We start from the raw sequence: 14,177 nt of genomic DNA, 5'->3' as shown, positions 1-14,177 counted from the left end.
CTTGTGCCTCAGCCGCCTGAGTAGCTGGAATTACAGGCATGTGCCACCATGCCTGGCTAATTTTTGTATTTTTAGTAGAGACAGGATTTTGCCATGTTGGCCAGGCTGGTCTCGAACTCCTGGCCTCAAGTAATCCACCTGCCTTGGCCTCGCGAAGTGCTGGGATTACAGGTATGAGCCACTGGGCCTGGCCAAATTTAAATGATAGTAGTCTAAAAAGTAATGGTTCTTCAGTCTGAAAAGACAGAATGAAAGGTATGAATTGGGAGAGTTTTGCATTTGTTCATCTACTAAGAAGAGCACTTTTTTGTTGTTAATAGATTTATTGATTTTTTAAAAAGATAGATGCTTGGCCAGGCATGGTGGTGTGCACATGTAATTCCAGCTACTCAGGAGACTGAGGCATGAGAATCACTTGAACCCGGGAGGCGGAGGTTGCAGTGAGCTGAGATTGCACCCCTGCACTTTAGCCTGCGCGACAGAGTGAGACCCTGTCTCAAATAAATAAGTAAATAAATAAATACATAAATAATACGTGCCTAATTTTGAAAAACATTCAAACAATACAAAGTAGAGATTGTGAATGGGGAGGGTGTGGGGAGAGGGAGTTGGAAGGAAAAGAGAGTGAGTACAGAGAGGGAGAGAGAGAATTACTTTAAATGTCTCCATTTATAGATAACTTATCACTGTTAGCAGTTTGGAAACTTCTTCAAGTATCTGTCTATGGAGAGTTCCTCTTAAACCTGAAAAAAAGCAAGATGGTGCTTGGAAACCCAATCTTATTCAACACAGAACAAATATTTGGTGGGTTGATGATGTGAAAAACTGTAATGAGTTCAGTAAGTCTTTAATTAAATCCATAAGTAATAGTCTGTAATAGTTAATAATGATCAGGGCAGCTAGATGTGTTTTTGGCTCTAGTTATAACCGTTATTGGCTTACTTGATAAAACACCATCTTAATTGGCTATTAATGTCAGAGGCAGACTTTTAGGGTAGACTGTTCATGCATGATATCACCTGATATATGACATTTTTAACTAGATGGCTTTTAATCAATTCTTAGACGTAACCAGTTCTTTTAAGAACAAAGAAGAAAAATGGGTTTAAAACTGTAACAGAAAGTTAGGAGAGACCTTCTTAACATTTAGAGTTTAAAATACTGCTTTGGAGTTATTCTCTAAAGTCCTTAAAGGACATACTCCCACTCAGGTGGTTTCAAAATTAGTATTGAGTTTCCTTTTGTTTCCTCATTTGTATCCTTCTTCATTGTTTGGTATGCTGACATACAACATGATAGCCCATGATTATCCGCAAAACAAGAAGGGATTTGATAATTTAAATAATGTAGAAATGCTAAATGTTAGAGAAATAATGGAATATGTGGAAAATTCCATAAATCTAAAAGGATAAAATATGCCAGCAAATGTAGTTTTAAGGATTTGGCAATAATTTGAGCAGATTAGTGGTGTTTTCCAGATGAGGGAACAAAAGCATAGAAATGGGAAACGTTTGGAGTACATTGAATAGAAGCTTTATGAACGTGAATAATTAAAGAAAAACTGGAGATATAGGCAGCTACTAGTTAGTTGAATGTTGACTGTAGAGTTAGGAATTTGTTTTCTAGTGAAAACCTTGGAGTTTTTTGACCAGGAGCTAACAAAGCCATGTTTTCTAGGAAGGCTGCTTTGGTTACAGTGTGCAGAGAGAATGGGGATTAGGGAGAGTGGGAGACTTTAGGCGGAGGAAGTGATTGATAGGCTATGGTAATAACCCAGGAATGAGGCATTGGAGACCTGAGGAGAGTAGTGGCAGTGCTGTCCCTAGGGCCTGTAAAAGTCTCAATTTTCCATTAGGTTATAGTAATGCAGTTAGATAAATGGTGCTAAAATTACTTTTCATAAGTTTTATGTAATACTGTGCAAAGGAAACCTTGTTACAGGGATATATTTTCAGCAATTAATGCTTGCATATTGTATTTGCATAATATAATATGTCACATAGAAAGGTCTGCTTAAAGATTTCATGCACATTTTCAGAAGTCTGGAATGTATGAGGCTTTGCAAGGTGTTTTTTAAGTTTCTGTATCTCTTCTAAGTTCTTTATTAGAACAACTTGCTTTATAAGGGGCGACCGCAGAATGAATGCTTATCTACCTGACCCATTTCTCTTTTTTCTGTAACTATGGTGGATGTCTTTGCCAGTTAGATGTAATGTTGAGATTCTTCATTCATACTGTTTACAGGTTTTTTGTTTTTGTTTTTGTTTTTGTTTTGAGGCAGGGTCTCACTCTGTCATCCAGGCTGTAGTGCGGTGACACCATCTTGGCTTACTGCAACCTCTGCCTCCCAAGTTCAAGCGATTCTCCTGCCTCAGCCTCCCGAGTAACTGGGATTACAGGCACCTGCCACTACGCCCAACTAATTTTTGTATTTTTAGTGGAGACGGGGTTTCCTTATTTTGGCCAGGCTGGTCTCGAACTCCTGACCTCAAGTGATCCATCTGCCTTGGCCTCCCAAAGTGCTGGGATTACAGGTGTGAGCCATGGTACTTGGCCCCTCTTTACAGTTTCTTTAGCTGAGCATATGTACTTTAATCCAGTATTTCTAAAGACCATTTCTTTTTCTCTTTTTATCTCCTCAGATTACTAATTCATTTTCTCTTACATGTAGATGTAAGAGATTTTTGTTTTGTTTTGTTTTAAAGGAAAAAGTTATCACGGTGCTTGCTATTAAAGATAGGAGTGGAAAAAGATGAAAGAAACAAACTACTTTCATAAGTAGTAGTGTCTGAGTATGCCAGATTATAGTTAATTTGAGCCATCCCACGAAAGTAAGAAGAAATTTTCATTAGTTTTAAGAGGGCAGTCTGGCGCAATTCTTACTTTCTCTCAAATGTATCATTTTATTAAAAGAGATAAATTAGGAATTTAGAAAATGTGACTTTTTGACAGTTTTCTAGTTCTGATTAGCAAAAATTTGAAACTGAGACCTAGGTAGAAAGTAGCTTTATGTCTTGACAAATATTTTCTATTTATAATAATTTAATAACTAAAATGTGTACACTGGTGATGCTTATATATGAGGGATTTACTGTTGTGCAGAGATTTAGGTATGAACATTACACTTAGGCCTAGAGCAAATGCTGGTCAGTACTGCTGAACCATGAAACCCTTAGATTTCTATGGTAGAACCAGTCAGTATCTTGAAGTCCTTTAACCTGTGAGATCCTCTGTCATCTCTTTGATTAGATTGTACATTGTAAGTATTAATTTCTGACTTTGCTTTGGAGAATCCTACAGACCATTAAGGCTTATAAACAAACTCCTTAGGTTAGCATTGCACAAAATTATGTTGTTCTGATTTGAAACTGTCCAAATTTGTATTGCTGAATATCCCCTGATGTACTGTCTTGGAGCTCAGATGTTTGTGTTCCTTTTGACTCCAGGTTCCTCAGGTCTTGCAGACTTTGGGCTTTCCTTATTTGCCTGTCCTCTAGTTGTCTACTTTGTGTCAGTACTATAGTTGTTGACTGTGAAGAGAGCAGAGACAATAGAAGGGAGCTGGTCAGGAGGCCTGGTGAGGGTGGTGGGAATGAGACAGAATTTGGGAGCAAAGGAAAAGAGTAATTGAAATATTTCTTGCAGGTCTCATTATTTTTGCTTATTTTATACTTCTGTTTTTTTTTTTAAATCATTTTTTCTTTCTTTTTTCTTTTTTTTTTTCCAGAAACCCCATTTCATTTCACTTTGCCTAAAGAAGGTGATATCATCCCACCATTGACTGGTGCAACCCCACCTCTTATTGGGCACCTAAAATTGGAGCCCAAGAGACACAGTACTCCTATTGGTGAGTTAATAAAAAGTAATGATGTTTAAGGCAGAATTTCTGAGATACCATTTTTTACACAAGTGATACTTTAGATCTGAGGAGTTGGGCCTGGCTGGTAAGGTTGATTTTTGTTTTAGGGAGAATAGGGTTATGAAATCTGGTTCTGTGATTTTACTACTAGGAGATAAGGGGTAAAGAGAGGAAGGAAAGAAAGGGTGGAGGGAAATAAGAAAGAAAGAGAATACTTAAAAGGATTTTCTCTTATTACTTGCAAAGCAGTAGAATCTGACTGCTAAGTAGTGATAAAGCTGTCTTATAAGGAAGTAACAGGAAGTAGGGTAGAAGTACTATTTATTCAATACCTTGGCTAATTAATCAGTCTGCTGCTTGACAGGGCAAGAAAACTTAGATCCTCCTTCCCTGAGGCAGCCAGTAGTCTTCTACATTAACCTATTTGTTTTCTCTAGTCAGTGCTGGGAGGTAACAATCATGCCGTCTGGAGTCTCCTGCTACCTATGCCTGATGCTGGCAGATGTGGGTTGGCTGAGGGCTCATGCAGCATCCTTTGTCCAGATGCAGAAGTGGAACTGAATCCTGTTGCTCCTCTTAAGACCAGGTGTCAATACTAGTTCGTAGTTGTTGATACTTATGACAGGAATCTATCCTAGGAACCTCCTTCAATCCTGCAGAGCTGTGGAGCCAAACAGGCAAATTGATGACCTTGAATTGCTGTTTTTTGTGTTTGTATTTTAGTGTTCTTTTTTTCTTCCTCCCTGCCTCCCTTCTTTCAGGTATTAGCAACTATCCAGAAAGCACCATAGCAGCCAGTGATGTCATGTCTGAAAGCATGGTGGAGACCCATGATCCCATACTTGGGAGTGAAAAAGGGGATTCTGGGGCTGCCCCAGACATGGATGATAAATTATGTCTAAGAATGAAGCTGGTTAGTCCTGAGACTGAGGCGAGTGAAGAGTCTTTGCAGTTCAACCTGGAAAGTAAGTTTTATGTTAATCTTGGGTAATTAGTAACTGCAGATCATATGGGGAGTATTGATTATAATCTAGTTATAATAATTGAAACTTTTATATTTATAAATGTATTTGTAAAGTCTTACACCCGTAGATTTAATTCTTTGCTTTTGGTCAGCCTGTCATGTTGCTAAAGATACTCTTTTATAATCTCCATGTTATAGCTTGTTTCTATTAAGTCTGTTTCTATGTAATTGGTTTCCCTATTCAGAAAGACTTCAGAATAGGGTAGAAAACTTTAGGACTGTGGATTCACATTGCAGATTAATGTTGATGCTTTCTCACATGAATTAGAAGTTGTTTGGTAGGGCTAGAATAAAGAGAAGATACAAGGGAGGGATGCAAAGTAGGGACCAGATGCTGAAAGGCTTTTTACATCATGCTGAGAAGCCGAAGAATTTTAGGCAAGGGAGTAATGTGATCAGATTTGCCTTTAAAAGAAGTGTCAGCGGAGTCTTTCAAAACCTTGTGCCTTTGTGCATGATGGTTCCTTTCCTTTCATTTTCTATATTCTGTTCTCCTGCCTGGTAAATTCTACCCAGTCTTTAACCAGCAAGTGAGGTCATTGGTAGTGTGACTGGAGATGAAGGATGAATTTGAGGGGTGAGTAGGCAGAACCATGGCTCCAGGTGAATATGGAAGTAAGGGGGAGGAAAAAAGAGAACGACTCTTCACATATACTGTATCATCTCATTTCCATAATAGTACTCCCAAGTAGGTATCTGCATTTTCATTTTATTGATGAGAAAACAGAGTAAGAGAGGTTTTTAAGTTCCATGTCTAAGGTCACAATAATTGGTGCTAGGTAGAGTTGGAATTTGAGTCAGACCTAACTCTGAGGCTTATAATTTTTTCATTTCAGGTAGTTTGTAAAAGCTGTTTAAGGAGGATTAGAAGAGGAAGAAATCTCATAAATGAGATTATAAAGGAACGTTCAGAGAGAAGGAGAACTAGGAGGGTGTATGAAGCCATGGAATCCTATGGAGAGGAGAATTACAAGAAGATAATGTCAGGCACAGGAGCAAGTTTAGTAAGATGTGTCTGAAAATAAACTTTAACTTTGGGAATTAGGATCCATTTGGTGACTCTAGCAAGAGCCATTTCAGTATAGCAGTTGGGGTGGGAGCTATACTGAAAGTAATTGAGGAAGGATGAGGAAGAGGAGATGAGGCTGCACATGTACTGTCTGCTTTTGAGAAGTTTATGTGAGAGAAGAAGAGAAAATATGGTGAGTTAGAGGGAAATGCAGGGTTGAGAGAAGATTTGTTATTTTTAGGCTAGGAGAGGCCTGAGCAGGTTTATAGATTTTAACCCACTTATGCCTAATGTTCCACTATTGGAACGCTAAGCTTGTGGGAGTTATTTATATCTTACTGCTCAGTGTCATCACCAAAGTCTGATTTTTCACCAAAAAAAATTTGCAACCTCCAGCATAAATGGGTTAAGGAAGGACCCAAAAGAGGGAGGCATAGATTAAAGACAAGGGAATTGGGGGAAACAGTTGATTAAGGCCCTGAAGAAGTTGGGAAGGGAGGCTATTGAAGACTACACAGAATAGGTTGGATAAACAGGACTTCTTCTTCCCTGAGACCAGAGAAAGGTAATTTTAGCTAATACATTTTTAGCTCTTACTGTATGCCAGGCACTTCATATGTATAGCTCATTAAATCTTATAACAAGCCTATGAACTAGATCCTATTATCCTCCTTTTACAGATGAGGAAACTGAGGCACAGGACGGTTGAGCACCTTTGCTAGACACAGCTAGTAGATGGAGTAGCCTGGACACAAATCCAGGAAGTCTGATTCCAAATCTTAAATGTTGTGGTACTTACTGATTTGAATCTTAGCAACTCAGTAGACTGAGTTAAAGTATTACATGGTTCCATTCTTACTATCATCATCTCTGGAATAAATAAGAGCTTATTGCCAGGCATGGTGGTTGGTGCATTCCTATAATCCCAGCAATGCCAGAGGCTGAAGTGGGAGGTATGCTTAAACCCAGCAGTACAAGACCAGCCTGGGCAACATAGTGAGATCTCATCTCAAAAAAAATAAAAATTTTAAAAAGGGTTTGTAAAGAGAGAGTATTGATAGCCTTAAATCTTACTTTACCTTTGGATCTGAAATTATAACTAGCTAAGTGTTAAGGATGATTGTTATCAGTAAATTTTACTACCTTTCCTAATACCAGGAGCATAGTATCAAGGACTATATTCAGTGTTACTTACATCATTTCATCCTCACAACAAACTTTCGAGGTTTGTTGTGTTTTTATCTTACAGAGGAGGAAACTGAGACTCAAAATGACAAAGTAGTTTACTCCTAGGTTGGACTATTAAGTGCAGTAGCCAGGGTGTGAGCCAGATTTCTATTTTAGAGCCAGGGCTCCAACTGAACTTCAGCTGCCTCCCCGATGACTGTTTAGATTATGTTGGGTCATGAATATTTTATAAATATTTTAAAAACATTTAAGGGTTGTTTTCTCTAAGGCTGGTATAAATTTTAAATGAACACATGTTAATCCCTTGAAATTAGTGACGTTGTTGTAAGAATGTGGGATTCTTTTCAGTATGACCTTTAATTTGTTGCTGCATATTCTTGAAATGTCCCTTTCGTTTCTTTTTTTTTTTTTTTTTTTTTGAGACAGGGCTTCTCTCTGTCACCCAGGCTGGAGTGCAGTGGGGTGATCTCGGCTCACTGCAACCTCCATCTCCCAGGCTCAAGCGACCCTCCCACCTCAGCCCCCTGAGTAGCTGGGACTATAAGCATGCCACCACCCATGTCTGGTTAATTTTTGTATTTATTATAGAGGTGGGATTTTGCCATGTTAGCCAGCCTGGTGTTGAACTCCTGGACTCAAGCAATCCTCCTGCCTTGGCCTCTCAAAGTATTGGGATTACATGCATGAGCCACCGTGCCTGGCCACCCTTTATTTTTCAAGTATCTGTCCTAAAGCACTTTGGGAAGAACTTGGGTACCTTCTATTTGTGGGTGCTCTAAAAACTATTTAAAATTAGTTCATCAACCTAAAATATTTTCTACATAGTTTATTAAGTTCTTTCATTTTTGTTTTTAATATATAAATTAAAAAAATTTTTTTGGTTTTTAATTTTGTATTATTACATCATTTTTTAACTTCTTATATGGGCAGAGGTGAATTGGGATTCAGAAGTTTAACTTTCATTTAAGAACGTTACTGCTGGCTAGGCGTGGTGGCTCATGTCTGTAATCCCAGCACTTTGGGAGGCCGAGGCGGGTGGATCACGTGAGGTCAAGAGTTTGAGACCAGCCTGGTCAAGATGGTGAAACTCCATCTCTACTAAAAATATAAAAATTAGCCGGGCATGGTGGTGGGCACCTGTAATCCCAGCTACTCGGGAGGCTAAGGCAGCAGAATCTCTTGAACCCAACAGGCGGAGGTTGCAGTGAACTGAGATCATGCCATTGCACTCCAGCTTGGGCGATAGAGCGAGACTGTCTCAAAAAAATAAACAAACAAAATTACAAGAAATGTTTGTTTGTTTACACCTACTAGTTTTACTTATTTTTATTTCTTTTTGTTATTTGTTGCGAATACTAGTAGAGCAGAGTGAAGGTTTTAGGTGTGATGCTAACTAAATTCTGTTTCTCTTTCGTTTCTCTCCTTGGTTTTTTTTTTTTTATTCAGAGCCTGCAACTGGTGAAAGAAAAAATGGATCTACTGCTGTTGCTGAGTCTGTTGCCAGGTAACCAAAGCTGGATGCTGTTTAGAGTTTAATACGCAGCTACTGTTAATGAGGGTAGATGGTTTATCAACAAAGGGAAAAAGTTAAAATAAGAACGTTAAAATGAGCCTCTTCCATAAAGGTTTTAGCAATGTTTTGAAGGGATCATAGACTTTTTAATTAATACTTTTTTAAGTAACAGTGAAGCTTTTTTCTACACCTAGAACTAAGATAATTGAAATATCTTTTCTTTTGTTCATGTGAGAGTTCCTCTCCTCACTTTTTTCTGTTGCTGAGACAATAGTCTCCACAATCTCAGGATTGTTGTTCCAATTGATGAGAGAAAGAAGGATTAACGAGATAGCTACAGACCTTGTTCTTTCTGCAATCGCATACTCAGCTGCAGCCTCAGGTCATTTTCTCTTCTGCCTGCCAAATTAACTACTATGTTGAGCTGTTATTTTTGCTTTGTCATGAATGTTGTAATGCTTTGAGGACGAGTATGACCCCATACTGAGGTTTTGGTTGGTAAGCTTTGCCATCTGGTGGCTGTGAGAGTACATTTGTTTCATTTGTGTCTGGCATGTCATCAAGCATGAAAACACTAACAGCAATTGGTGAAATATAGGCAATAATTCTTTTTTTTTTTTTTTTTTTTTTTGAGACGGAGTCTCGCTCTGTCGCCGGGGCTGGAGTGCAGTGGCCGGATCTCAGCTCACTGCAAGCTCCGCCTCCCGGGTTCCCGCCATTCTCCTGCCTCAGCCTCCGGAGTAGCTGGGACTACAGGTGCCCGCCACCTCGCCCGGCTAGATTTTTGTATTTTTTAGTAGAGACGGGGTTTCACCGTGTTAGCCAGGATGGTCTCGATCTCCTGACCTTGTGATCCGCCCATCTCGGCCTCCCAAAGTTCTGGGATTACAGGCTTGAGCCACCGCGCCCGGCCTAAGAATTCTTTTTTTTTATTTTCTTTTTTGAGACAGAATCTTGCTGTGTTGCCCAGGCTAGAGGACAGTGATGCCATCATGACTCACTGCAACCTCAACATCCTGAGCTCCAGCGATCCTCCTGCCTCAGCCACCTGAGTAGCTGGGGCTACAGGCATGCACCACCTCATCTGGCTAATTTTTGTATTTTTGTAGAGATGGGGATTTCACTATGTTGCCCAGGCCAGTCTTGAACTCCTGGGCTCAAGTGATCTGCCTGCCTTAACTTCCCAAAGTGCTAGGATTACAGATGTGAGCCACCATGCCCCACCAAGAATTTTTTTTTTTGAGACGGAGTCTCGCTCTGTCTCCCGGGCTGGAGTGCAGTGGCCGGATCTCAGCTCACTGCAAGCTCCGCCTCCCGGGTTTACGCCATTCTCCTGCCTCAGCCTCTCGAGTAGCTGGGACTACAGGTGCCCGCCACCTCACCCGGCTAGTTTTTTGTATTTTTTTTTAGTAGAGACGAGGTTTCACCATGTTAGCCAGGATGGTCTCGATCTCCTGACCTCGTGATCCGCCCGTCTCGGCCTCCCAAAGTGCTGGGATTACAGGCTTGAGCTACCTCGCCCGGCAAGAATTCTTAAATTAGAGGCTAGGCGGGTACTGTAAATGACTAAAGTGGCTGGTACAAGACAGAGTGTTGAGGACAATGGCAAACTGAATGTATGGTCCATGTGAAAGGGTGTGCCCTACTGAACTCCAGCCAGTAGCTGTCATGCGAGACTGCAAACTTATTGTTGCCACATCTTTGTTTTTAAAAAGAAATCTGGATTTTTAAAAATAAAATACCAAATAAAAGAGACCTGTGGACTAAATGTAACTCCTCACTTGTGAGTTTCTGACCTTTTTCAAAGTCTTTTGATCAGTTCTTAGCTATGTCTTAGAGAGATTAGTTCCTCTCTGAGCTATTGTATATTTAATCTGAAAGATAAGTACCTTAGAGTCCTTTTTCATTTGAAGAACCTTTAATGATATGCAGTCTTAGAAGCTGAAGAAAGTGGAGTGTGTATCTGGTCCATTTGGCTTTAACAGAATTTTTGGCCAGGAATAAGTTGTTATTAGTCTGTACATACGCGTATTCAGAGGGAACAGAGTATGTTGCTAAAGCTTCTAGAACCTTCAGGGTAGGAAGTAGAGAGGAGAAAATAAGGAAAAGCTTTGAGCAGAGGGTTGGAATGGTGGATCTTAGAATGAGATGAATTTTTTGATGTTGTGAAGAAAATTTTCTAGGTAAGAATCTGAATTTTAAAAAATTTTGACTTATTTGCCATTGGGTTCACTCTAACAGATCATCTAAAGTAAGCTCTGTCACAATATTGGAAGTAGTCCTTGGTTCATCTGCATTTAGGTGGAGCTTTTTTGTTTGTTTGTTTGAGACAGGGTCTCACTTTGTCAACCAGGCTGCAGTGCAGTGATGCGATCACAGTTCACTGCAGCCTTGACCTCCCAGGCTCAAGCGATCTGCCTCAGCCCCACAAGGAGCTGGGACTACAGGCACCTGTCACCAAGCTGGCTAATTTTTGTATTTTTAATAGAGATGGGGTTTCGTCATGTTGCCCAGGCTAGTCTCTAACTCCTGAAGCTCAAGTGATCCGCCTGGCTCAGCCTCCCAAAGTGGTAGGATTACAGGTATAAGCCCCCGTGCCCAGCCTACGTGAAGCTTTTAAGTGTTGTTAGTAACTGTACTCTGTTCAGATTACTTGCTATCACCTTATTTCTCATTTTATTTCTTTTTCTCTATTTTACTATAGAAGGTTTCAAGCATATACGAAAGTAGAGAGAGTAGTATAATGAACTGCTGTGTATTCATCATCCAGTTGCAAAAATTTCTTATGGCCAGTCTTGATTCATTTATATTTCCAGCACCCCTCTCCCTACTGAATTATTTTGAAGATAATTTCAGCATTATATAATTTTATCTGAAATACTTCAGTGCTGTCTGCAAAAGATAAGGATTCTTATTTTATTTTATTTTATTTATTTATTTATTTTTTGAGACGGAGTCTCGCTCTGTCGCCCAGGCTGGAGTGCAGTGGCTGGATCTCAGCTCACTGCAAGCTCCGCCTCCCGGGTTCACGCCATTCTCCTGCCTCAGCCTCCCGAGTAGCTGGGACTACAGGCGCCCGCCACCTCGCCCGGCTAGTTTTCTGTATTTTTTAGTAGAGACGAGGTTTCACCGTGTTAGCCAGGATGGTCTCGATCTCCTGACCTCGTGATCTGCCCGTCTCGGCCTCCCAAAGTGCTGGGATTACAGGCTTGAGCCACTGCGCCCGGCCGGATTCTTATTTTAAACCTAACCGTATTACTATTATCATACTTTAAAAAATTGACAGTGGTTCCTTAATATAATAAAATATTCAATGTTCAGATTTCTCTGATTGTCTCATAAACGGTGTTTTACAGTTTGACTCAAGATCTAAATAAGGTCCACATATTGCATTTGATTGTGTCTCTTTAAGTCTTTTAAAATATAGAGTACCCCTCCAGTCTTTTTTTTTTTTTTTTTTTTTTTTTTGCCTCTTGCTTGCAAATTATTTGTTGAAGGTACAGATTGTTGTATAATTTTCTACATTCTGGATTTTGCTGATTACATCTTTATGGTATTTAATACAGTTCTCTGTCTGCCTTATTTCCAGTAAATCTTCCTTGAGAATTTTAAATTATGCTAATTCAAAACAAATATGGAGAATTTGCATTTTGGTGTAAGGTGATTTGGAGTTTGATATGCAGAGAAAGCATTTTATTTCCTCTGTGCATAAAAAGATACTCTCCAAAAGGACTTTTCTTTTCAAAACTAACAATATATTGCTTTAATATATTGTCCTAGTCCCCAGAAGACCATGTCTGTGTTTAGCTGTATCTGTGAAGCCAGGCAAGAGAATGAGGCTGGAAGTGAGGATCCCCCCACTGCACCCATCAGGTAAGCATTATTTTTATAGAATCTTTTGGGCTCCATTGGTTCACAAAATGGTTGGTGCCCAAATCCTAATATGTAGCGTGCTATGGTTTGAATGTGGCATGTGTTGGAAGCTTAACCCCTAGTGCAACAATGTTGAGAGGTAATTAGTGGTATTGGTATAAAGCTACAGAAGTTGAGCACACACACACTAAAAAGAGGTAATTAGGCCATGGGGGCACTGCCCATATGAATGCATTAAGGCTGTTACGGTGAGCATGGGTTAATTATAAAAGACTGAAGGGTCTGTTTGGCCCCCTTTCCACCTTCTTGCATGCACCCTTACCATGTGATGCCTTCCACCGTGTTATGTTACAGCTAGAAGGTCCTCACCAGCTGGCCATCCAGATGCTGGTGCCATGTCCTTGGACTTTTCAACATTCAGAACCGTGAGCCAAATCCTGTAAATCTCTTTTCTTTATAAATTTCCCAGTCTAGTGGGAATTCTGTTATAGCAGCAGAAAACAGACTAAGATGTACTGCTACTATTTTGTAAGCTTAGCTTACCTTTTTTTTTTTATACCTTGTGGGACTATGATGTATTCTGGATGGATTCATGAGCTATCATGAGAAATTTTGTTAAATATTTTATAGATACACATTTTTGTCTTTATCTGCCAGTTGTATCAATTTGAAATTACTGTCTTCATAAATGTATTTATTTATTTTGAGATAGGGTCTCACTCTGTCACCAGGCTGGAGTGAAGTGGCGTGAACATGGCTCACTGAAGCCTTTACTTCCTGGGCTTCAGCCTCCCAACTAGCTAGGACCACAAGCATGTGCCACCATACAGGCTAATTTTTTTATTCTTTGTAGAGATGGCTTCTCACTATGTTGTCCAGTCTGGTTTCAAACTCCTGGGATCAAGCAGTCCTCCCACCTTGGCATCCAAAAGTGTTAGGAATATAAGTGTAAGCCACCGTGCCCTACCTATGAAAATAATTTATGTAATTCTGCATTTCTTAGATTAGTTTTTCTTATTTTGGAAATCATGTTTACTTTTAACAGACTTTTTATTTCTCCTTAGCTTCCCACAGAGCAAAATATGAGATGTTTAACATCCCAAATTTCAAGTTTTTCAGACTTGATGGAATTAATTTTTCCGTAATTTCTTTTTCTTTTTAGAGACAGGATCTTACTCTGTCACCCAGACTGAAGTGCAGTGGTGCAGTAGTAGCTCACAGCAGCCTCAAACTAACCTTTGTGCAAGCAGTTTTGCTCAAGCAATCCTCCTGCCTCAACCCCCTGAGTAGCTAGGACTGCAGGCATGTGCTGCCACGTCTGGCTAATTTTTTTTTTTTTTTAAACTTTCTGTAGAGACAAGGTTTCAGTATGTTGCCCAGGCTGGTCTCAAACTCCTGGGCTCAAGTGATCCTCCTGCCTCGTCTTCCCAATGTGCTAGAATTACAGATACGAGCCACTGTGCTTAGCCCCATAATTTATTTACTCCATAATCTCTTAGGACAGTTCTGAGTCAGGAAAAAAGTTTTGAGTTACAGGCCCTTTTTCTCTATTTAAATAATTAAGGAGGTGGCCAGCCACGGTGGCTCACCCCTGGAATCCCAGCACTTGGAGGTCAAAGCATGAGGATTACTTGAGGCCAGGAGTTCGAGATGAGCCTGGGTGACATAGTGAGACCCTGTTTCTACCAAGAAAAAAAGAAAGAAAAAAAAA

General features: G+C 39.9%; 1 protein-coding gene across 2 annotated transcripts in view; it reads left to right on the top strand.

Moving 5' to 3' along the window:
- Positions 1-14,177, top strand: part of TP53BP1 (tumor protein p53 binding protein 1) — an 86,646-nt gene that overhangs the window by 42,390 nt on the left and 30,079 nt on the right. Inside the window, exons 13-16 of one of the 2 annotated variants that reach the window (XM_010383797.1) lie at positions 3,728-3,847; positions 4,621-4,824; positions 8,527-8,584; positions 12,374-12,466. In XM_010383797.1, the coding sequence (XP_010382099.1) occupies positions 3,728-3,847; positions 4,621-4,824; positions 8,527-8,584; positions 12,374-12,466 (475 nt within the window). Of the gene's footprint in view, positions 1-3,727; positions 3,848-4,339; positions 4,446-4,620; positions 4,825-8,526; positions 8,585-12,373; positions 12,467-14,177 lie in introns of those variants that run through there. The other variant, XM_030930733.1, reaches the window with a different exon arrangement.

The sequence above is a fragment of the Rhinopithecus roxellana genome, chromosome 5, assembly GCF_007565055.1.
Source record: "Rhinopithecus roxellana isolate Shanxi Qingling chromosome 5, ASM756505v1, whole genome shotgun sequence".
NCBI classification, from domain to species: Eukaryota; Metazoa; Chordata; class Mammalia; order Primates; family Cercopithecidae; genus Rhinopithecus; species Rhinopithecus roxellana.
This window is presented reverse-complemented; position numbering and strand designations above follow the sequence as displayed.